Below are 23,968 nucleotides of genomic sequence, written 5' to 3'. Positions count from 1 at the left end.
CATGTCAACAAACGTGAGTGGAACAAAGAATCGCACAGTTGGCTTGACAGCTGCGTCAGTGGGAATGAATATAAAAGCAAACTGTGAGGTACGGTATAATGCTGGTGAATGTGTTCTGTGGCCTGTCAGACCGAAACAGGCCGACTGCATACGTGTCAGAACTCTTGCAATGTCAGAACACAGTGTCAGTATATACAGTTGGAGGCCATCGATATTGTCCTTTTCTTTTTGCTGAGTTTTGCGTGATCTGCGCAAAAGGACAGTTAACCCATTTTGGGCGGGAACCCCTTTTGGTGTTTTAAACATTATGTTATAATTTAGCTATTGAAAAATAGCAGATCTACAAGCTCATAGCGCGCCACCGAGTGGCGCGCTACGAGCTTGTAGGTCTGCTATTTTTTTTTAAATCGTGAAAATATTTATTTCAGAAAACTGGAGGATTTAGAAGGATTTTTTTTAATTTTGAGGTCAGGCCTAAATGGGTCAAATGATAAGGGACAATATCAGTGGCACCCAACTGTATACCTCCAAAATAACACCCAGCGATTTGACTCATAATGGATATTATGAAGCATCGGCTGAAGGTGGAAATGTTCAAATATACCCAACGAGTAACACAATAAATAGAAACGAGTCAAACAACCCAAAGACTACATTTCCTGCCTGCATGCTTCATGTCGCACACAATTTCTCCATTCATTGTCAATGTTTTGTGTTAAGACAGAATCTACATTATAGCTGTTTATATATGATCAAAAACCATGTCAATGTCAACTCAATTTCAATTTGTAACTAAGGTATTCGATAGAAATTCATATATATTTTCTAATGCCATATTTAGCCAAATGGCCCATGCAAACTGCTAGACTAGCCACTCAGGCGGCTCTGCTCTGCGAGACTCGGTCTCATCAGCACAGCTTTTTCACAGACTCCCCTATTTTTAATGAAAACTACCTGTTGTGGGGGCACGGTGCCACAGTTGGTAGTGCTGTCGCCTCACAGCTAGAAGGTCCTGTGTTCGATTCCCGCTGGGGATGCTGTGGATGCTGGCGGCGTGTTCTATCCTCCGCGTCATCAGTGCCCATACCTGAGGCGGGTTTGGCGAAAGGGCCTTTCTGTGTGGAGTTTGCATGTTCTCCCCGTGTCCCCTAGGGTAGGTACCCTCACAAAAAACGCAGTATAATTCTTGTCTCTAATAACTGCCTCCCCCTGGCCAGCCGGGGTGCCTTATGGAGGGGAAAGGAACTGGTTGGAATAACGTGTTCCTTCTACGTGCTACGTCCAACCGGGGAAACTTCCCCCTGTCGGGTGTAAACGAGCGACTTGGACACTCATGCATGAAGGAAGCATGAGTTCAAGTCCGTTGCTCTCCCCAGGTTGGCGGAGGGTGTGCAGAGCCCAGGATCACATTAGATAAATTGACACAGGGGTGAAAAATGGGTTACAAAATCGTGGGATAAAAAAAATATATATAAAAAAAAGAAAACTACCTGTTGTATAATGTATGTTTTGCAATGTATTAGTTAGGGAAAGTTAGCCAAACGTGTGACCAATCTGCAAAATAAATGCTTGACAATAGCTTTCTTCACAAATGTGTTCATAAAGGTGTCTACTATCACCTCTCAATTTGTTCCAACCCAACTCTCCTGGGAAAAAAGGAATATATACATATATTGTGATGCTATATCAACTAATGTTACTGTGGACCCCCTGGGATCCCTTTCAAGGACCCCTGGGGGTCCTCGCACCCCACTTTGAGGACCACTGCCCTAGAAAACCCCATAGGCCTACAGCAGTTCTAAGAACGTGTTTGTGGTAGGCCTACACAGAAAAACAGTAACTCTGAAGCAATGCTCCAAAGTTGAATTGTACACAATACATCTCATCTGCACTCACAACCCTGTATTCCAAGTTCTCTCCGTGGGGGGAAATTTAACCCATTTTGGGTGGGAAGCCCTTTTGGTGTTAGCATTATGTTATGCTTTAGCTATTGAAAAATAGCAGATCTGGCAGGTCTGCTATTTTTTTTTAAATCGAAGAACGACTGACATAGAAACATAGCTTTTTCAGAAAACTGTCATTTTCAAACAGACATTTTTAGAATCTGATCTCAGGTCAAAATGGGGTAATGGCTGGTTTTCAGACTATTAAATCACGTCTCTCCCATTTTGTGTTCATTCAAAGTGTTGGAAAGAGCACAGTGAGATTTCCTGCCCCCCCCACCAGCACCCCACTTATAAGTGAACTTTTAAAAGCCCCCCATTATCTCCTAACTCCATTCTCTCCTCTCTCTAATTACTGGGTAATTTCACTGTGTAATGTTGGGCTTCCATTCATCAGCCACCCATCTTGCTCGTTACACATATAGGTGGGTGGTAGAAGGTCTAGCTGGGGCACATCAAAAACTAGGTGTTATTTTTTTATGTCTCCCTGCGCAGAGGTGGAAGCAGTACTCAGGTCTGTTACTTAAGAGAAATCCTCTGTTATAAAGGTACTGTTTAAAAGTATACCATAGGCCTGGGCCGTGGCTCAGTGGTCCAGGCACCTTGGCTGGTAATCCAGTCTGGCAGTGTGCAGCGGGTTCGACTCCCGATCCCGACGGCCTCCACTGCATGTCCCTCCCCCATCCCCCTCCCCATCTCTCGTCAGCCCACTGTCTGTCCCTCCATAAAATAAAGGCAAAAGCCACAAAAAAACATTAAAAGTATACCATCAATTGTTGTAATTGTTGCAATCAATATATACAGTACTAAAGTAGCTAAAGTTTTTCACACTCAATTCATAATCATTAACGTTCCAATTTTGGAGCTCTGGCTCATGGACTAAGAACCAAAATGAACTGAACCGGTTCCTATTGGGAAAGTCCAGTGAAATACCCATTGAGTTTAATGGAATGAAACTTCTTCTGCAACCAGCACAGGTAGGCCATTAATGAGAACTGCAGCGTTTTCCTTAAATTGGCTCCATTTCCAGTGGTGGATCCTTGCCGCCTGGTCTGAGATCAAGGACATTCATTTGGGCATCACTAGCACGGAACTACATATTTGGGCACTTGCGTAATTGGGAAGTCTGGCGATCGGAACTCCATATTTGGGCAATCGTAGTGATGACATGGGTGTGGAAACAGCTACAAAGAAATCTGGATCTATTTTACGTTGAATAACAGCTGTATTTGTCTCATTACAGCCTTAATTGTGATGTGATCTTCACTGTGTGAAGATGTTTGTTCTGGGGTCAAGGTTTGTGTGATCCGTCCACCATCTTCAAATGCTACATGCAAACTGAAGTTTCCTTTTTCCGAAAATAGATTTTTTTATAAAAAAAAATAATTTCCATTTCTGCTAAGCAGCAAGCTAGACATGTGTTGACTTAATCGATTTAAAGTAGAATTTATTTTGCGTGACTGCAAAGACGAAAAGGAAGTGGGGGTGCATAGACGGAACATCGTCTGTAGTTTCTTCGCATTTTCAGGGCGGAAGCATTTGAAAACTGTTTGAACCAACAGTCGAAAAGACTATACTTTCTAAAGTGAGTGACTCGTCAAGACAACAAACACCCCTGCAGCATGGAGAGAGAAGACCTGAAGGTCCTCAACCAGGGAGCCGAGGACGAGATGGTGCTGCGGAGTTACCGCCTGTGCCGCTGGCGTCTGGCCCTGGTGGGCCTCGGGGTGCTGTGCACCGGGGGGGCCTTGCTGCTTCCGCTCTACTGGATGCCCGAGTGGTGCGCTAAGGCCACGTGCAGCAGCACCACCGCCCGCCGCGCCAACGTGGTGCTGCTGCGCTCCACCGACGAGTTCCGTCGCTGGTTCCTGGCCAGGGTGCGAGTGATGCTGGCGCCCAGCAGGAACCCTTACCACGGCCTGGAGGAGGAGGAGAGCCAGATCACCTCCCTCCCATTCTCCTCCAACCCCACAGACTCCCCTCCGCTGGCTCACGCACGCACCCCTCACCCCACGGACAGCAGACTGGCTCGGGGCCCCAACGGGTGCTCTGCCAACCGCCAGCCCGCCCGCGTCTGTTATTTTACGCTCCACAGCAAGAAGTACTTTTGGAACGATGACCTGCAGAACTTCCAGTTCCTAACAGGACTGGAAGACCTGGAGCTGCGCTTCTCCAGCCTCCACTCGGAGCACGGCACAGGGCTGACCAGGAAGCAACAGGAGAACAGGAGACGGTTCTTTGGAGTGAACGAGATTGCGGTGAAAGTGCCGTCCATTTTCAAGCTGCTCATGAAAGAGGTCCTCAACCCTTTCTACATCTTCCAGCTCTTCAGTGTGATCCTGTGGGCTTCCGATGAGTATTACTACTATGCCGCGGCCATTTCCATCATGTCGGTCATATCCATAACCACCTCGCTGTACACCATCAAAAAGCAATATATCATGCTTCAAGCTATGGTGGCGGCTCATAATAATGTCCGTGTGTCTGTATGCCGGGCCAACGGCGGGATCGAGGAGGCCATGGCCACAGACCTGGTCCCCGGTGACATCATGGTCATACCCAGCAACGGGACCATCGTGCCTTGCGACGCCGTGTTGGTCAGCGGCACCTGCATCGTCAACGAGAGCATGCTCACCGGTGAAAGTGTTCCAGTCACAAAGACCAACTTGCCCAACCCGGCACGGGGGGAGGGGGACCAGGTCTATCAAACGAAAGGGCACACCAGACACACTCTCTTCTGTGGCACGCAAGTCATCCAGACTCGCTACTACGCCGGAGACCTGGTCAAGGCCGTGGTGGTCCGTACGGGTTTCAGCACGGCCAAGGGCCGACTGGTGCGCTCCATCCTCTACCCGAAGCCCACCGACTTTAAGCTCTACCACGACGCCTACCTCTTCCTGCTGTGCCTGGTGGCCGTGGCCGCCATCGGTTTCGTCTACACCGTCACCCTCAGCGTCTGGAACGGAGTTCCGGCCGAGACCATCGTCATCGAGGCTCTGGACATCATCACCATCACGGTGCCGCCGGCGCTGCCCGCCGCCATGACGGCGGGCATCGTCTACGCCCAGCGGAGACTCAAGCGCGTCGGCATCTTCTGCATCAGCCCCCAGATGATCAACATCTGTGGGCAGCTTAACCTCGTCTGCTTCGACAAGACTGGAACTCTGACGGAAGACGGACTAGACCTGTTCGCTGTGCAGAGAGTCGAGAATGGCAGTTTCCGACCGTCGGAGGAGAGCGCAGACAAGGAGAGCCTGGTGAAGTCTCGGTTTGTGGCCTGCATGGCTTCTTGCCACTCTCTCACCAAGATAGACGGACGGCTGGCTGGAGACCCTCTCGACCTCAAGATGTTTGAAGCCACAGGCTGGATCCTGGAGGAAGCTACCGCGGAGGGCACGACACTCCACAACCACATCATGCCCACCGTGGTGCGCCCGCCCAAGCGGCTGCTACCCCCCCAACCCGTCATGTCTCCTGAGCAAGACGAGGACATTTACACGCTGTCGTTGGCGTACGAGATCGGCATCGTCTGTCAGTTCCCCTTCTCATCTGCGCTTCAGAGGATGAGCGTGGTGGCTCGCCTGTTGGGAGACAAACGCATGGATGCATATCTGAAGGGGGCACCAGAGGTGGTGGCGGCTCTCTGCAAGAAGGAGACGGTGCCAGAAAACTTCACAGAGGTTCTGCAGCACTACACCAGGCAGGGCTTCAGGGTCATCGCCCTGGCACACCGCCGGCTGGAGTCCAAACTCACCTGGCACAAGGTGCAGAGCATCAACAGGGAGCATATTGAGACCAACATGGAGTTCCTGGGTCTGATCTTCATGCAGAACAAACTGAAGGCAGAGACACCGGGGGTTTTGCGGGATCTCCACAGAGCCAACATCCGCACCGTCATGGTCACCGGGGACAACATGCAGACAGCCATCTCGGTGGCCAGAGACTGCGGGATGATCCCTCCCCAAGACACGGTCATCATTTCCGATGCCACGCCTCCCAGAGACGGACAGAACGCCAACATCACCTGGCGATACGCCGACAAGCCCGGCGGTGAGGCGCCGCGGCCGGAGGAAGTGTCGATCAACCTGGAGGAGGTGTGTCACGCGGAGCACTCGTGGCAAAGTGTCACTGCCGATAAGGCCCGCCGTGCTCGGCAGCAGCACCACTTCGCCATGAGCGGAAAGTCCTTCGCCGTCATCTCGCAACACTTCCCCGACCTGCTCCCGAAGCTGGTCCTCAACGGGACGGTTTTCGCCAGGATGGCCCCCGATCAGAAGACCCAGCTGGTGGAAGCGCTGCAGGGCGTGGACTACTTTGTGGGCATGTGCGGGGACGGGGCGAACGACGTGGGCGCTCTGAAGAGGGCCCACGGTGGCATCTCCCTGTCTCAGCTGGAGGCCTCCGTGGCCGCTCCCTTCACCTCCAAGTCCCCCAACATCTCCTGTGTTCCCAGCCTCATCGGGGAGGGCCGCGCCGCCCTCGTCACCTCCTTCTCCGTGTTCAAGTTCATGGCCCTCTACAGCGTCATCCAGTACAGCAGCGTCACCCTGCTCTATTCCATCCTCAGTAACCTCGGCGACTTCCAGTTCCTTTTCATCGACATGGCCATCATCCTCCTCATCGCCTTCACCATGAGTCTGAACCCGGCGTGGGGGGAGCTCGTGCCGCGACCTCCCCCCTCGGGTCTGCTCTCGGTCCCCTTGCTCCTCTCGGTCCTGTCCCAGATCCTCATCTGTTTCGGCTTCCAGTTGTTCGCCTTCCTCTCTGTCCGGCGCCAGCCCTGGTACGAGGTGTGGACGCCCCTGTCCGACGCGTGCAACCTGTCGTCGCCGGCGCTGAACTCAGAGGTGGACGAGCACAACATCCGGAACTATGAGAACACCAGCCTCTTCTACGTGTCATCCTTCCAGTACCTGATCGTGGCCGTGGTCTTCTCCAAGGGCAAGCCCTTCAGACAGCCCAGCTACAAGAACGTGCCCTTTGTGTTGTCTGCCCTGAGCCTGTACGCATTCCTGCTCTTCATCATGTTTCACCCGGTCGCCACCATCGACGAGCTCCTAGACATCGTCTGTGTCCCCTTCGAATGGAGAGTCAAACTCTTTAACATCGTACTTGTCAACGCCACTGTGTCCGTCCTGGTGGAAATTGTTGTCTTCGACTTCGTCTTATGGAAGCTCACGTCTGGCCAAGACAAACAGGGTGGCGACGGGGCGCCGCCATCTAAGGGGGGCATTGACGTGTGGGGGCGCAAGTGTCTATCGCGGCTATGTTGTCGTCAGCAAATGGCCCCCAAGGCCCGCTACATGCAACTAGCCCAGGAGCTCAGCGCGGACCCCAACTGGCCACCCAAATCCACCACCACCACCGAAGCCAAGCCAAGGCAAGAACAACGTTCCTCCTACCAAATTGTGATAGACTCCTAGGCAGTGTGGTTCTCAATAGCTTTGCTTTCATGGACCCCCAGTTTGATATGAATTAGACCACAGAGCCCATTTGATATGATTTGTGTATCTCTTGGGACCCCAATCTACAGTGTACCCTCATGGGTAACAATAACTCCTCAATCACTCAGCTAGTGACCTTTGATGGACGGGTTTCAGAACTTTTCCATGCATGCCAAGGACCCCCAAATAGCAAACTGGCTTTTAAACTTTTTTTTTAATATTATTATTAAACTGGCAAAAGAGCACCTTCATTATGTTATTATTGTTATGAATGCAATTTAATGTAAGGCTGAGCTGCTGTCCATCTGCCATTTTGTTTTTGTCTTTTTGAAAATGTTTGGATTATTTTTAAGCTAGTTTACATTACAACTCTTCACGGTTCCAAAATGATGGACCTGGACCCTAATGGACCCCTGACATCTGTTTCAAGATCATATCGGTCCCACCATTCCCCCCCCCCGACCCAAATTAAACTAAATGTATGAATTATAAGGTATTATAATGACCCGACAAACCTAATAATTACAATTACTACTTTAAGTGTTCCACCTAGGCTTCATAATGGAATCAAGCACCCCACGATGAGAATAACTCAAATAAAAGTGCATGTTTTCACCTTGATGAAGAAGCGCTCAGTCAGGGTTCCATGTTTCATGATCCCATTTATTTTTGAATCCATTGATGGAGGATTGGAGGTATAGTTTGATATATTCTCACTGACCGCAGCTTGTCTGCCTGGAATGCATGTCTCCTAGTCTGAAGCAACCGGAGCCAATGGACCATAATTAAACACCTGAACCTGTACGGGTATCAGGTGTCGTTGGTATTGATTGGTTCAGGTATAGAACAGTAAAGATTAGAATCAGCAGATATGGTATGTGTGTGCGCGTGCGTGTAGAAATTACCAGACCGCTTTAGACTAGACTAGACTAGACTACCAGTAGTCTATTCATGAAATGACCAGAAGATTTAGACTAGACTAGACTATTCTATTTATGAAATGACCACATACAGTTTTAGGCTACACTAGACTAGTCTAGTTATGGCTGGGAAAGTTATGTGATGTGAGGTTAGGTGAGGAGAACGCTCTCTACTAAGCTGTTCATTTTATACGAAATATCAAGATACAACAGTAAGCCTATAAAGCTATAATCATATTTTTGAGCAGTGCTAAACAACAATGTGTATAGCAATGTGTGTAGCTGCTGAACATGAAGCCTGTGGGACCACGTGTTGATCAGTACGTGTTATATGGAGTTCCAAGTATTGTATGTCATATCAATGCCATTATGATGTCTGTACTTGCCCAGAATATGGAGTTCCTCAACTTTCAACTTTCAGCATTTTTTGTTTCATAAATATCTTAGTAACAACATATCAAAAGTCCTATGAAATCCCAGTAGTGAAATATATTGAAAAATAGTTGATGGTACCCATAACAATCTATATAAGGCAAGTTGTTTAAAATGACATCATGCCTTACGTATAGCATGTGGACGTGTCAAACTATAGGTGGATTTCATGATTCTGAATCCATTCCAAGCATTAGTTCTGCACACACAAAAAAACACACTCGTAAAAACGGCCATAGCCACAATGATCAGAATCATGAAAACCCCCTAGTTTGACATGTCACATGCTACTTAAACTATAATGAAATTTAGAAAATATTGCCTCATATAGATTGTTAATGATATGTTACGTACCTATCACCTATTTTAGCATCTTTTTCAATATGTTCCACCACTGGGATTTCTTAGGACTTTTGATATGTTGCTGCTAACATATTTATGAAACAAAAACAGTTGAAAGCAATTCTGTTGCAGTTTTTGTTCAGGGACATTTCTCAAAATGCCTGCACTAAACCTCCAGACTGGGCCTGGGCCGTGGCTCAGTGGTCCAGGCACCTTGGCTGGTAGCCCAAGTCTGGCAGTGTGTCGCGGGTTCGACTCCCGATCCCGACGGCCTTTACTGCATGTCACCCCCCCCCCCCCCCCCCCCATCTCTTAACAAAAAAACAAAAAAATTTTAATAAACTCCAGACTTTTCGTGACAAATACGTTTCTTGATTATTCGCTTCGTCCGTGGATTCGTCGGACAAATGTATCGATGGAATAATTGCTAAGCGAATAATTGGTCACTGCATGCAGCCCTATACGTTCACCATCCTCACAAACACTGTTTCCAAAAACTGACATTCCCCTCCCAACACACGCATGCATATGTATACACGCATGCAAGCACGCGCGCACACACACACACACACACACATAAACACACACAATGCCCCATCCTTTCCAGAGAGTTGTCAGAGACTCCGTCAGTCATCCTAAGCACTCTCCCTGGCGATTAATGCACGCATATCTCTGCATGCGTGCGGTTTTCTTCAAAAGCTCCTCTCCTGTCAGCGCCATTATGCATGGAGGAGAGCCGGTGTGGCAGAACTGAGCTGTTTAAATGTCCCGTCATCATCTGTCTGTGTTCACAATTCATACAGTAGACGGGATTAATTGTGACATCTGAGGAAATGTGGTTATCCCCTCATAGTCCTCGTGATTGAAGCATACATGAATGGGGCTGTTGGAAGTGATCACTGCGTTGGTGGTTAGTCCGAGTACCTGATTTACAGTTGTGCAGACTCATACTTGGTTTGTGCGGAAGAGTGTGTTTTGAAGAAAAACACGCACGCACGCACGCACAAAGCACGCGCGCACACACACACACACACACACACACACACACACACACACACACACACACACACACACACACACACACACACACACACACACACACACACACACACTTCAGTGTCTTTATTTGAGTGCACAAACTGCACATTTACAAAATACATCATGGGCGCAAATGCTTTTCAGTTGCTCCACACACTCAATATACAGAATGCAAGCAACACATTCTCCTCTCATTATTCTGAAGAAATGCATTCTCCTCTCATTATTCTGAAGTAATACATGTGAGTGTGCGTGCGTGTGCGTGCGTGCGTGCGTGTGCGTGCGTGCGTGCGTGTGTGTGTGTGCGTGTGTTTGAAAACACACTCGTAGAGAGCTTGTCAACCACACGAGACACATGTCACCGTGATCCATCTCCCTGCCGCTTCCAATGTGTCAGTCAACACACCTCCAACACTGCATAATGTCACACACATTATCACATCAAAGAAACACGTGCAATATGGAAATCTTATTCAAATCCATTATGCACGTATACATGCAGGCACGCACGCTTACTTACTTGCTTGCTTATGGTAGTCCATCGTGTCCGATTAGGACTTCTGCTACTTATTTGTGGCTCCGTTGATGACTGTTATAGTCCGATGCGAGATAGGCACTGTTTGCCACAGACAGTGCAAGGGAAAACCTGACCCGATGGGGCAGGTGCAGACTTGGCAGCCTTCCTTCTCTGACTTTTTGCCAGGCGATGGTTCCTTCTTTCCTCCTCTGCCAATTAGGACCCCTTGTTGACAGAGTCCACGCCTCGAGGAACGATCTACAGCGGCATCCTCAAGGGCAGGGGGTTTGATTCCACACTTCTTCAGGGTGGTCTTTAGTTGGTCCTTCAGTCTCTTTTTCGGCCCCCCTGCAGAGCGTGGACCTTGGTGGAGTTGGCCATATAACGTCTCGCGAGGCAGGCGATTGGCTGGCATTCTGATCACATGACCCAGCCATCGTAGTTGGTGGTGCATAATGGTGGCCTCTATGCTTCTGCAGCTGGTTCTCTGGAGGACTTCAGTGTGTGGTAAACGGTCTCGCCAGGTCACCTTTAAGATGGAGGACTTCAGTGTGTGGTAAACGGTCTCGCCAGGTCACCTTTAAGATGCGCTGGAGGCATCTGATGTGAAATGCTTCAAGCATCTTTAGGTGGCGTGCATAGATGGTCCATGTTTCACAGCCGTACAAAAGAGTGGAAATGCAAATGGCCCTGTATACTGCAATTTTTCCATGTCAATACTGCCATGTCAGTCACTGGCAGAGGACTTCAGTCTTTGAGATGTTGACAGACAGTCCCATTCTGCTGTAGGCTCTCACAGCAGCTGCAAGAGTGGCCTGGAGTGCCTCTGGTGTGTTTGCCACAAGGGCACAATCATCAGCATACTGGAGCTCCAGTATGCGTACAGACTGGAGCTTTGTTGTGGCTTGGAGCCTCCTGATGTTGAAGAGGCTCCCGTCCAGCCTGTAGTCCAGAGTCACCCCGCTCTCCTCCTCTATTTCCTTGTGCAGGAGTGTTATTACATACAGGAGAAAGATGTTGAAGAGGACCGGTGCGAGAACACATCCCTGTCTCACACCGGTGCCTACCCCAAAGGAGGCAGATTCTAGTCCACCTATTGTCACCTTGGCCCTCATCCCATCGTGGAACTGCCGCAGTATGTTGACAAACTTTGCCGGGCAGCCATAGTGCAGGAGTACTCTCCACAGGAGGTCACGGTGGACGGTGTCGAATGCCTTGGAGAGATCCACAAAGGCCATGAACAGGTCTTGCTTTTGTTCACGGCATTTTTCCTGCAGCTGCCGTGAGGTGAAGATCATGTCCACTGTGCTTCTGTTCTTCCGGAAACCGCACTGGGATTCTGGTAACAGGTCTTCAGCGATGAAATTGATAAGCCTGTGAAGCATGATCTTCGATAGCACTTTGCCAACAACAGAGAGGAGTGCTATACCCCGGCTGGTCCCACAGATGAATTTACGCACGCACGCGCGTGTAAACACGCGTGCACGCTTTTGCAGCGGGAGACTCAGGTTTGATTCCCAGGCATTACACACAAAGACCAAAGAGTTTTCACGGCCATCAATGCAACATCATCCACTGTCTGTGTAGGCCTAGATGGGCTAAGGCATAATGACGAACAGTCAAAAGGACACCCCTCCGCTCTGTGCACCCGATATCGGCTGATACAGAGAATATACAATAAAGATTGATCCACCTAATGAAAAATTAGGATTAAGGGGAACTTTGAATGCTAAGAATCGCTTGAGAATTGACCGAGTTCTGGCTTATTTGGGGGGGGGGGTCTGGGGGGGGGGGATTTACAGCGGCAGGTCGTCCGCCTGCGACGTGGCGACCTGCCGTTACGGCCGGCAACCGAAGAAATAATGAATTACGAGTTATGAGCTTGTAATTCTTTTGCTATATTCAAATTGAAAATTTGAATTATTTTCTTTGCTATTTTTGAATTCCAAATGCCATAAAGAAGATTTAATTATAAGGAAGAGTTTTAATTATAAGGAAGATTTAATGCCTCACATTTTGACCTGGGAACGATTCTACAAAAACAAAAACCTATGTTTCCAGGGTCAGTGGTTCTCAAACTGTTCCATGTCAAGGACCCCCATCTGAAAATATGTTGTTCCAGGGATCCCCCCCAGAAGCAAATATTTGAGTTAAAAACGTTGGCTCTGAAAGAATATATATTCAAAGCTTTGCACTACATCTCCCTTTATTGTACTTAAGTACAAGTTTGAGGTATTTGTACTTGACTTGAGTATTTTCAATTTCCAACACTTTTACTCCACTACATCTCAGAGGCAAAGATTGTACCTTCACTCCACTACAATTCTTGGAAAACTAGTGAAAACTAGTTACTAGTTACTTTGATTATTAGGCTATTACAAAACATACAGTATAACCACTTCAGCCATACTGTAGGCATATGAATGGGAAATCGAGTGGCAAATCGAGTGGCAACGTGACTTGGTTGGACAAAGTGAGTTTATTGTCATTTAACGTTGTTTAATGCAGGGGTTCTCAACCCGTGGGTCGCGACCCCTCGGGGGGTCGCCAAATTATTTTAGGGGGTCCCCAAATTATTTAAAAAAATATATATATATTTTCACGATTTTTCAAAAATAGCAGACCTACAAGCTCGTAGCGCGCCACTCGGTGGCGCGCTACGAGCTTGTAGATCTGCTATTTTTCAATAGCTAAATTATAACAATGCTTAAAACACCAAAAGGGGTTCCCGCCCAAAATGGTTTAAGGTTATTGTAGCAGTCAATTTATATTGGGGGTCGGGAGTGGGCGGGGCGGGGCGGGGATCCCGAGACATTGCCAAAGCATTTCCGGGGGTCCCCGGCCAAAAACGTTGAGAACCCCTGGTTTAATGCAATCAGATAGGACTTTTCTGTTTGGATGTTTGGGCTGTCAAGGCCAGAAAAGTCGCTTTTTGCCACTGAGTATGGAGTATAACTCCATAACAAATGCCTTTAATTATACTTGTGTTGAGCATTGAGCTACTAATTTAGACTGAGGTAGCCTAATTAAAGCGGGTCATGTTTGCATGTTGTGGAATTGTAACAGCTGAAACCAATATTATATCAGTATTCTGATATTAACCATGAGGGCCACATTAAGTGAAGGTGGGGGCCTTTGTATTGTATTGTATATAGTCGATCCAGAGAACCATGCAAGACAATGTTAGCCCAGAGCAGGTTTTGAGATTTAGCTGAGAGATTTCCAAAATAATATTATCACAAAAGAGGATGCCAGAGAGCAGTTGCATTTGGAGGTTTTGGACTATGTTGGTAATAATCTTCAGATACTGGGGGGGAGCTGTCCCATGTCAAATCTGTGACTTCCGTTACTTCAAATCTGTTTACTTCAAATGGCCATAACTCGGTGACCCAATTTCTCTGCTCGGCGCAATATACTAGGACTGGATTTGAAGGCTGCGTGGCGGCCTTCAAATCGAGTTTATAAAAGCCCACAGACGCATCTAGCCACTTTTCAATCTCAATTGCAGAGTGGCTCGAAAACAGTGGAAATCCGATCACATGGGTATGATTATGGCTACCATAGAAACACATTTCCATTATGGAGCGGATGCATCAGAGGTCAAAATGGATGGATTTGTTTTCCTCAGCGTTTGTGACACGCGCAGGTGTTGCTATGAATGGAAATGTACAGTCCATGCATTTATGTATGATTTATTTTGGTGCAACACTCTTTTCTGACTATTCTATTCCAATGCTTGCACAGACACTCATGCATGCACATACACACTCAGGCATGCACGCAGATATGCACACACGCACGCACGCACATATGCAAAAAAATTTGCATGCACGCCCGCACGCGCGCATGCACGCACGCGCTCACGCACGCGCTCACGCACGCACGCGCGCACGCGCGCACGCACGCACGCACGCACTCACGCACGCACGCACGCACGCACGCACGCACGCACACACACACACACACACACACACACACAGCGCATCATATTAACGTATCATTTACTGCTAAATTACCAGCTGTGTGTGTCAGGCCTATATAGCACGTGTCTAAGTCTGCTGAGCATTAGAGAGTTTACTCCCTTTGATCTTTTCTTTCTCCAATTAAGGACCAGTGAAACGACCGCGGCAAAATTTACACTGCATTGTGAATGTGTGAAATGACTGTCCATAAGGCAGGAACGGCAGCCTTGCTGACGGCCTGACGAGAGGAAGGGAGAGCGAGAGAGAGTGAAGATGAGGAGAGAGAAATACAGCGAATACAGCAAATATAAAGTAATACAAATGAGGGATGAACATAATACGGCCTGGGATGTGTTTTAGTATAGTGGTGGAAAGGAATTAAGTACCTTTATTGTACTTAACCCATTTAAATCTGAGAACTGATTCTACAAATGTCTTCTAAATCATGACAGTTTTCAGAAAAACCTCAGTGGTGCTCAACCTTTTTCATGTGAAGGACCCCAAAAACTATATGTATTTGGCCGCCGACTCCAATCTGAAAATATATTGTTCAAGGGACCTCCCCAGAAGCAAAGATTTGAGTTAAAAACGTTCGCTCTGAGATAATATATTCAAAGATGTGCGCCACATTTTCACGATTTTTCAGAAATAGCAGACCTGCCGCGCTATGAGCTTGTAGATCTGCTATTTTTCAATAGCTAAAGTATAACACAATGCCTAAACACCAAAAGGGGTTCCCGCCCAGAATGGGTTAAGTACAATTTTGAGGTATTTGTACTTGACTTGAGTATGTTCAATTTCCAACACTTTTACTTCTACTCCAGTAGAACTAGTTACTAGTTACTTTGATTATTAGGCTATTACAAAACATACAGTATAACCACTTCAGCCATACTGTAGGCCTATATAAATTTCGGCCATTTGAAAATAGCCGACCTACAAGCTCTTCAAAAGACATTCTACATAATTAGTACTTTTACTTTTGGTAGATAGATAGATAGAATACTTTATTGGCAGTTTATTGGCAATTATTAAGTACATTTTCAATTCCAATATTTTTGTACTTTTACTCAAGTAAATGTTGAATTCCGGACTGTTGTGGACTTCTATGTTGTAGTTGATACTTTGTTACTTAAAGGAGCATTCAGTGATTTGAGTGATTTGGAAAACCACCCAGTCCGCCCCGGTAACAAAATGTGCACATGCACGCTCTACAGTGGGGGGAAGTGCAACAGGCCAACAGCATGTGCACCAAGGCCCGCCCCACTCGATCATGATTGGAGGAAGGCCCCTCTCATCCTGATTGGATGAAGGCTTTGCCACCCGCCACCAAAACTGAAACTAGGGTTTTTTGACCCCAGGGGCTCACTGGGGACAGGGATGAAACTCCTTATATGGTCAGCACACTCTATAGTAGGGAGGATTATCCAGAAAAAAAGAAAAAATAAGTGATATTTAGATTAAGTCAAATCACTGAATATACCTTTAAGTAAAGAAATGTAGTACTTTTTCCACCACTGGTTTTACTCCCCTTATGAGATGATTGGTGGAGGTCCTGCATGAACTCAGCGATCACACCATTAATGATGCAGACATTTACTTCTGCAGATCGTATGAATGCTGACAACATCAATGATGTTCGCTCAAGCATGTGCAGTTATCAGGGTCTCTATACTGCCTTCCTCTGGCCAGCCAGGGTGCCTGATGGAGGGAAAGGGAACTGGTTGGAATAACGTGTTCCTTCCACGCGCTTAGAAACAGGAGATAGGCTCCTGCCCTATATGGGCCTCATGGCTCAGCAAGGCTTACTTACTTCCACTCGCTATACGTCCAACCACTGAAACTCTCCCCTGTCAGGAAAAGAAGCGGCTTGGACTCCTCGTGCATGAAAGGAAGCATTGAGGTCAGTCCGTTGCTCTCCGCAGGTTGGCAGAGCTGAGCTGTAGCGCCGAGCTGTAGCGTTTACGTGTGTGTGTGTGTGTGTGTGTGTGTGTGTGTGTGTGTGTGTGTGTGTGTGTGTGTGTGTGTGTGTGTGTGTGTGTGTGTGTGTTGTGTGTGTATAATTTCCCTAGTCATGCAAATGTTCCAGACTGAAGGCCATACTACATTGTTAGTGTTGCCATGGACACTACATCCTCCTGAATGAAGTATCTAGGATTATGACTCATTCAGTCTTGGAGCCTCACGTGGCATCCCCACACAGTCAAATCCAGAGTTCATTTAAATATGAACTCTGAATTCAGCTACTCTTGATGTAAACTTCTCCCCATTGTATTCTGGTTATTTAATAACCTGGGGCCTATTACACGAAAACCAGCTGGATTAACTAATCCAAGATTTAAACCAAAACTAGTTTTATTAAATCCTGGTCTGTACAGCCTGTTTATTCCGTTCCATTAAAGCCAAGCGAGGCTGAGAATGGTCGGATTTGGCGAGCCAGGATCACAAGGCACTACTTGAAAAGACCATGATTGGGGACCCCCTTGAGAATGAGTTGCTGCAACTCAAGGGACTATCCCCTAGTGACATTTCAAAATAAATAAAATAAAATGATGTCGATCATAGATTGTGCGATCAATCACGAGCGAAGCCACCGGGAAGCAGCAGAGCGACACGCCTTTCACGGCTGATGAGCAGCAACAACTTACTGATGATTTATTAACGAGGAAGTCAATCCATTATCAAACGCAGGAAAAAGGAAATACGGACGTGATCAATAAAGTGAGGGAGAAGGCGTAGCAAGCTATATTGCCGATAGATTGTATGCGCGTAAATTGACCAAAGATATAATGCAAGTTGAAGTCCATATAATTCAGTGAACCTCATCCTCTGCTATAGCTTGTGGTTCAGCAGAGGGTGAGGTTCCAAGTGACTAATCTACATGCTATATTATATGTGCCATGCAATATTGACATTACTATCTATCTATCTATCTATCTATCTATCTATCTATCTATCTATCTATCTATCTATCTATCTATCTATCTATCTATCTATCTATCTATCTCTACAGTGTAGTGTCACGATTGCACGACATGGCAATACCAATTGGTTATATTTTGTATTCTTTATTATTAAATAATGTATTTGTCCTCAACTTGGGTTTCCTATGTATGTGATCCAACGGAAATGACTCGTTTGGTTCATTTCAGGAAGATTGGCCATACTGTATATGTCGTGTCCTGGTAGAGCTCACTAGCCCTGAGCATGTTTTCACGTCCGTGAGAGGGATGTTGTTTGCAAGCAGTGTGGTGTCGCTGGCAAGGTTTGTCATTGTTTCAATGTCAACATAAGAATTGAGAATCGTTCAGCAGTGCCTCAATACATTGAATACAATGTACAAATGAAGGTGGATAAATCACATTATACCACAGGTCGTTTCGAGGAAGCAATCTGATTGGTTGAAACAACCTTCTAGCCGTGGGTTAAACCAGCACCATTCACCACCTAATCAAAACAAAGAATTCAGCTGCTCTGTTCTCCCAGAGCGCTAGCAAACTCGGTGGCTAGGCTAGCTAGTTTCTTGGGACATTTGTGGTCGTAGTGACTACATCTGTCATTAAAAAATATATATTCTTTCAGCGATTTTCTTAGTTTTAAGGGTAACTGTTGTATAATTGCAATATTACACGAGAGGGTGTGGGTTAACGTGATTATTGCCACTTCAGTGACGCTTGCGGAACTCGACTTCGTCTCGTTCCTCACCGCATGCGGAACTCGACTTCGTCTCGTTCCTCACCGCATCCCTGTCGTGGCAATAATCACGTTAACCCACACCCTCTCGTGTAATATTGCTTAATTATGTGCTGCGCTCACATTTGTAATTTGCTGGTTTTAGCCATAAACAAGAATAACTAGAAAAAGTGCCCTTCTGGGCACAGGTCTCCACCAGGAGGATAGGACTGTGTGAGATGTTTGGCAAAATGTTTAGGAGTAATATAAACAGGTTTTCTTCATTTTGTTGAGGAAATGCAGAGTGCCTGGTGGCACTATAATAGGCCAATGTGAAAAGGGTTTAATGGCAATTGGATGATTTGAGGCATTTTGTTCCAAAAATGTGTTTTGCAAAAATCAACCTGTTGGTGGCGCTATAACAGGCCAATGTGAAAAGGGTTCCTCAGCCTAGTAAGAAAATGTGTGAAAGATTTCACGTAAATTGCATGCTGCGTTCATGATTTGAGGCTTTTGTTCAAAACGGGGCAATCTTGCAAACTGTGAAAGCCAATTATAGCCAATTAGGATGGAATATGAAATATCGGACAGATCCGACTTGAGCACATGACCATAGAGATACTGTGTAACGATTTGTGAGATTTTTGGACAGAATCTGGAGGAGTAATATCAAAAAATGTGTTTTACAAAAGTCGGCCTCCTGGTGGCGCTATAAAAGGCAGATGCGGAAAATGCAGGTCAAAGATTTGTCCTTGGCCTCTAGGGAGTGTGCATGCAACGTTTCACACAGATCGGTGCAGTTTTAGGTAAAAAATGTGAAAAGCTGCCTCATGGTGGCGCTATAACAGGCCGTTCTGGAAAATGCGGGGCAGAGGTTCATCGTTGGCATCCAGGGAGTGTGTGTGCAAAGTTTGGCATCGACCGGGTTAACGGTGCCGGAGATTAGCTGTACACAGACGGACGGAAGGAAGGACGGACACACACACACACACACGGACAGAGTGCAAAACATACTCTCTCCCCATGCCTTCGGCCTGGTGGAGACAATTATGTGTGTGGCATGGGTGGTGGCCCTCAAACTCAAGAGTACACCCCTGAGGAGTCTGTCCCTTTTGTAGCAGGTTGGCATATATATATACATTTGTTCAGTACCCTCCTACTGCACATGGAACATAATCAACCCCCTATTCAGTGGTATTGTGTGGACTGTCTGATTCATTATTCATTAGCTTATATTGCATTGCCTTGCAGTGTCAATGAGGGCCATGGTTTTGATTGAACCACCACAGGATCCAGTGAGCATTATAATGTATTGACTAGGTCAAGACACTCTAAATTCCACTGTCCTATTGAATGGGCAGGTTTGAGGGCATTTCTGAGGAGGAGGTCGATGACGAGGGGAGGGCACATGATGAGGAGGAGACTGCGGTGGAGGTATCAGATTTCAGATTTTATTGAGCCCCTTGAGATGCAGCATCTCATTTTAGAGGGGGGACCCGTAACATACAAACAGGATACTTAAAACGTACAGTACACAGATGCAGACAGTATACAAATACATACTGTACATCCATATATACGCAGACAGCTTTCTCAGCCACTCCCACCCACCCCACCAACCACCACATCATCAGCTGTTAAGCAACAGAGGAATGAAAGTGCAATATACATCGGTGAATGTGCTATAGCAGGCACTTTAAAAGCATAAACAAGGTGAGTCAAGATGTAAATGAAAGGAAGTCCTAAAGCAACTGAAGGATGAAATCGATCTAAGAGATAGAGGAAGATTATTCCAATCAAATCATAATCATAATTTTTATCCCACGATTTTGTAACCCGTTTTTCACCCCTGTGTCAATGATCTAATGTGATCCTGGGCTCTACACACCCTCCGCCAACCTAGTCCCCATATATGGGGGACATGGGGAGAGCAACGGACTTGAACTTATGCTTCCTTCATGCCTGTCCAAGTTGCTCTTAGGTAGTTGTGAAGGACTACAAACATTAAACGTAAATGGTGTGCTTCAATGCCAAATAAATAACACAAAGAGTAGCATTTTACTGCAAAGGTTGTAACAATCTAACAATCAAATGAACCAATAACAAAAAGAAGAAAACAAGGGGGAATGAATTACAAAAAATACGTCATGCAAAATAAGTATTGGCAGTTGGTTCCCTGACGACCGTCCCTTCAGGGTCGTCAGTGGAGTGGGAGGTGGTCCCAGTCCCAGTCTGTCCTCCACTCCACTCTCCTTCACATAATCAAATGCTATATGGCCATGATTCGGTGATATTACTCAATAACTTGTATTCACTGTACAGTATCTCCTCCTGTCCTACAGTACTCACATGTGATGTGCACGCACGCACGCACGCACGCACGCACGCACATGTACACACACACACACACACACACACACACACACACACACACACAGATTTACGTAGCGCCCGCACCCTCTCTGTGTGTTCCCGTCCCGCACCAAAAGTGGCAGATGTGCAAGCTCACAAGGCGTGGCAACGTGACACGTTGTGAGCTTGTACATCTGCCAATGTTCATCTTATTTTATAAATCTGGCTTTGCATATAGCCAGCGGGATATCGTGAGGCATGACCCACACGCTCCACTGTGGTTGTTTCTCTCGGGAACACAGCACCACAAACACAATTCCACAAGTGTTAAGATGCCAATATATATTCATAGGAGAGAGGCCGGAGCCATGTGCACAATGAATGACGAATGCCACGCACGTTAGCCAATACCACTCACGTTAGCACACAACCAAATCATGGTGCAATGTTGCATGAGGATGGAGTCGGTATAGCCCGGTAAGATGCTTCTCGGTAACATTTTTATTTTAATTAATTACTTAATTATTATTATTATTTTTCTGTTCTTTTTTCACCTCATCATTGATGTTCATTGTTTAGTCTTGCAATGCCATTGGTCATGATATTTGCATATAAATATCCCCCACAGAGGCACAAATTTACACAACTTCAAAATCTCTGGACATTGATTTTTAATCAAAATTGACCTATGACCTTTAACCCTGATAAAAGTAACTAAAATGCATGTAATACATATATTTGTGTGATCATTAGTATGTCTAGAACATGTATTATGTATTATTGTGAAAGATATCCACCAAATGTAAATTATTAATTTATTATTATTATTTTAATAATTCTTATAAATAAATAATAAATAAATAATAACTTTTTCATTAAACTTTTTTTTTTTTTTTTACATATTTTTTTTAACATAAGTCCTAGTAGTACAACGTAGTAGTAAGGTTGAAATCTCTTTTTTGCAAGTAGAAATATATCCGGGTCTTACAGGGATAGTGGAAGAAGTACTCTTAATTTATAAATGTATACATTTATCTGCATTACATAAGTCATCCTTTCATTATGCTGGCCACCTCTGGTAAAAAAAGAAAATCCCTAAATCCTTGAAAAGATGCATGCTGTCTAGATCCAGTACGTACGAGGTCACTGTTATGAACCTTAGACAATAACGAGAGCTTCTACTGTACTACTGTATATATGATCAATACTTTTACTGGGATTCCTAAACTGTGCTTTTACTTTGATTTCATTTCTTGGACTGGCTGTTTTATAATGTTGTTGGATTATGCTGCATTGTAGCAGAGTTGCATTTTGTACCACAATTTTGAAATGGATGTTTTTGATTGATGCTTTACTCTAATGCTGTGTCTGGTTTGACATGTGGCTTCTCTGGGCATTCGAGCTGCATGGGACACAGAATGTCGTCAACAGATACAAAGAAATGAGGATTCCCTATTTTTCCAAGTGTTTCGCCCGGGGACTGCCTCTTACGTACTGCAACACCCAGGCCCCTTTTCCACCAAAAGAACCTTTATGGTTCTATAGAACCGGTGCCGTTTTAGATACTTGGAACCTTGGTGCTTTCTAGCGGCCCGTGTTTCCAACCAGTTTTAACCAGAGCCATTGTACTCCGGTCCAGTTGGTGGCGGTAATGTACCTTCAAATAATGAAAATCAACCAACGACCGCAGCTGCTTGTTGTCAAGAAGAAAACATAGAAGACTACGTGCCAAGAGGAGAATTAGCAAGAGAGACCACTTTGCTTTACTTCCTGTATCTGCGTGAGGTGGGCGGTAACATTATTAGGAGACAGGAAGAATGTTGGAGTCTATTCATTTCCAATGGGAGAGTGAACGTGAACACAGCTTCTGAACCATTCCTTAACTCCATGGTCACTGAACTAAATACTGGACCAAATCATCACAAGGCACACAATATTTACAAGATATTCATAGTAAAATGGCTTCTTTTAGCGAGACAAATCAGGAGAAAATCGACTTTGTTAATGACATTTCTTTATCCCAGCAACAAACTCTCGCGAGATTTGAGATGAGTCCGGAAGCCTCTCTCTGTCCATCTGCAATTTCACGGACAACACATAGGGGGCTCTGACCCCATATTTAAGATGATAATATGTGAATATTATAATGTGAAATGAATGGACATATTTAAAACGATTAGAAATGATCCTTATGTGCCCAAATTAGAGCTGGCATACTTGGTCTGCATATTGAGACAGGCAGATATGTAGGCACGGTTGAGGAGGATAGATTATGTAGTCTGTGTGATCTAAAGGAAATTTTTATTGTCCATTCTACAACTCTATTAGGGAGAGACTTTTTAATGAGATAGATACAAATCATGAATTTATATGGTTGGAGGACTTCGAGAAACTAAAACGACTATTTCAAAATTACACCTTGTCAGTTGTTTTCAATGTACTTTGTTAAATGACTTGTCAGTGTTGTTGTCTTCTTCTTCTATCAGGTTTCATGGCGGTCGGCAAACCTAAATGGTGCATTACCGCCACCTACTAGACTGAGTGTGGAAACAGTGTTGTTGTCAGGGGGGGAGGGTGGAGGTCGGGGAGAAGCAAACCACGCCTACTATATTTAGGAGACCATTTGTAGGCTTTGTGTACCATTTCGCCTCTAGTGGTTCCAATGAAGGTGGCCCATCTTCATACATAAACCATCTTTGCTACGTGCAAGACAAATGGTATGTTGTCCTTTTGTTTTCCTGGCTAAATATATAGGAAAACGTATTGCACAATAATTATTTTTTTCCCCCTCCAATGGTGCTCCCTGGCGCCCCCTGGTGGGCCACACTTTAAACACGACGACATGCATTATGCCAATAAGTGTTGAGGTAGCCTACTGTATGCATTCACTGAGAGAGTGCACACACACACGCACGCACGCACGCACGCACGCCAAAAGCCTGCTGGATGCAGACTCCAGCAGCGAGAGGGATTATCCTTCTATTTCTATTAGTCACACACTCTTAAGCCATGTCTCACTTTGAAGCTGGGTGTCAGCAACTCAACTTCCAGGATGAAGTGAAGTCTTATTATGGCTGCATCGAAAGGTTTTAGCTGAGAGAGAGAGAGAGAGAGAGAGAGAGAGAGAGAGAGAGAGAGAGAGAGAGAGAGAGAGCGAGAGAGAGAGAGAGAGAGAGAGAGAGAGAGATGCAGTGTTCCAATGGATTGAATGTTTAGTTATTTAGTATCAAGATACCTTTGCAAGCTCAATTTCTGTTTTTGTAAACCACAAATGGGCACTTTTGACAGGCCCTCCCGTGTGGAACTTGCAGTGGACAACCAAGCGTGTCGATCCAATGGTCCTATA

The 23,968-nt window shown here is 45.8% G+C and overlaps 1 protein-coding gene across 1 annotated transcript; it reads left to right on the top strand.

Annotated features, from left to right (window-relative positions):
• Positions 1–3,565: 3,565 nt before the first annotated feature.
• On the top strand, positions 3,566–7,366 carry LOC306928414 (polyamine-transporting ATPase 13A3-like; the record flags this gene model as incomplete). Its single annotated transcript, XM_079508492.1, has 1 exon — positions 3,566–7,366. The coding sequence occupies one exon, from the start codon at positions 3,566–3,568 to the stop codon at positions 7,364–7,366; it is 3,801 nt and encodes a 1,266-aa protein (XP_079364618.1).
• Positions 7,367–23,968: the final 16,602 nt, after the last annotated feature.

This window comes from Electrona antarctica (assembly GCF_951216825.1).
Source record: "Electrona antarctica genome assembly, chromosome: 8".
NCBI classification, from domain to species: Eukaryota; Metazoa; Chordata; class Actinopteri; order Myctophiformes; family Myctophidae; genus Electrona; species Electrona antarctica.
This window is presented reverse-complemented; position numbering and strand designations above follow the sequence as displayed.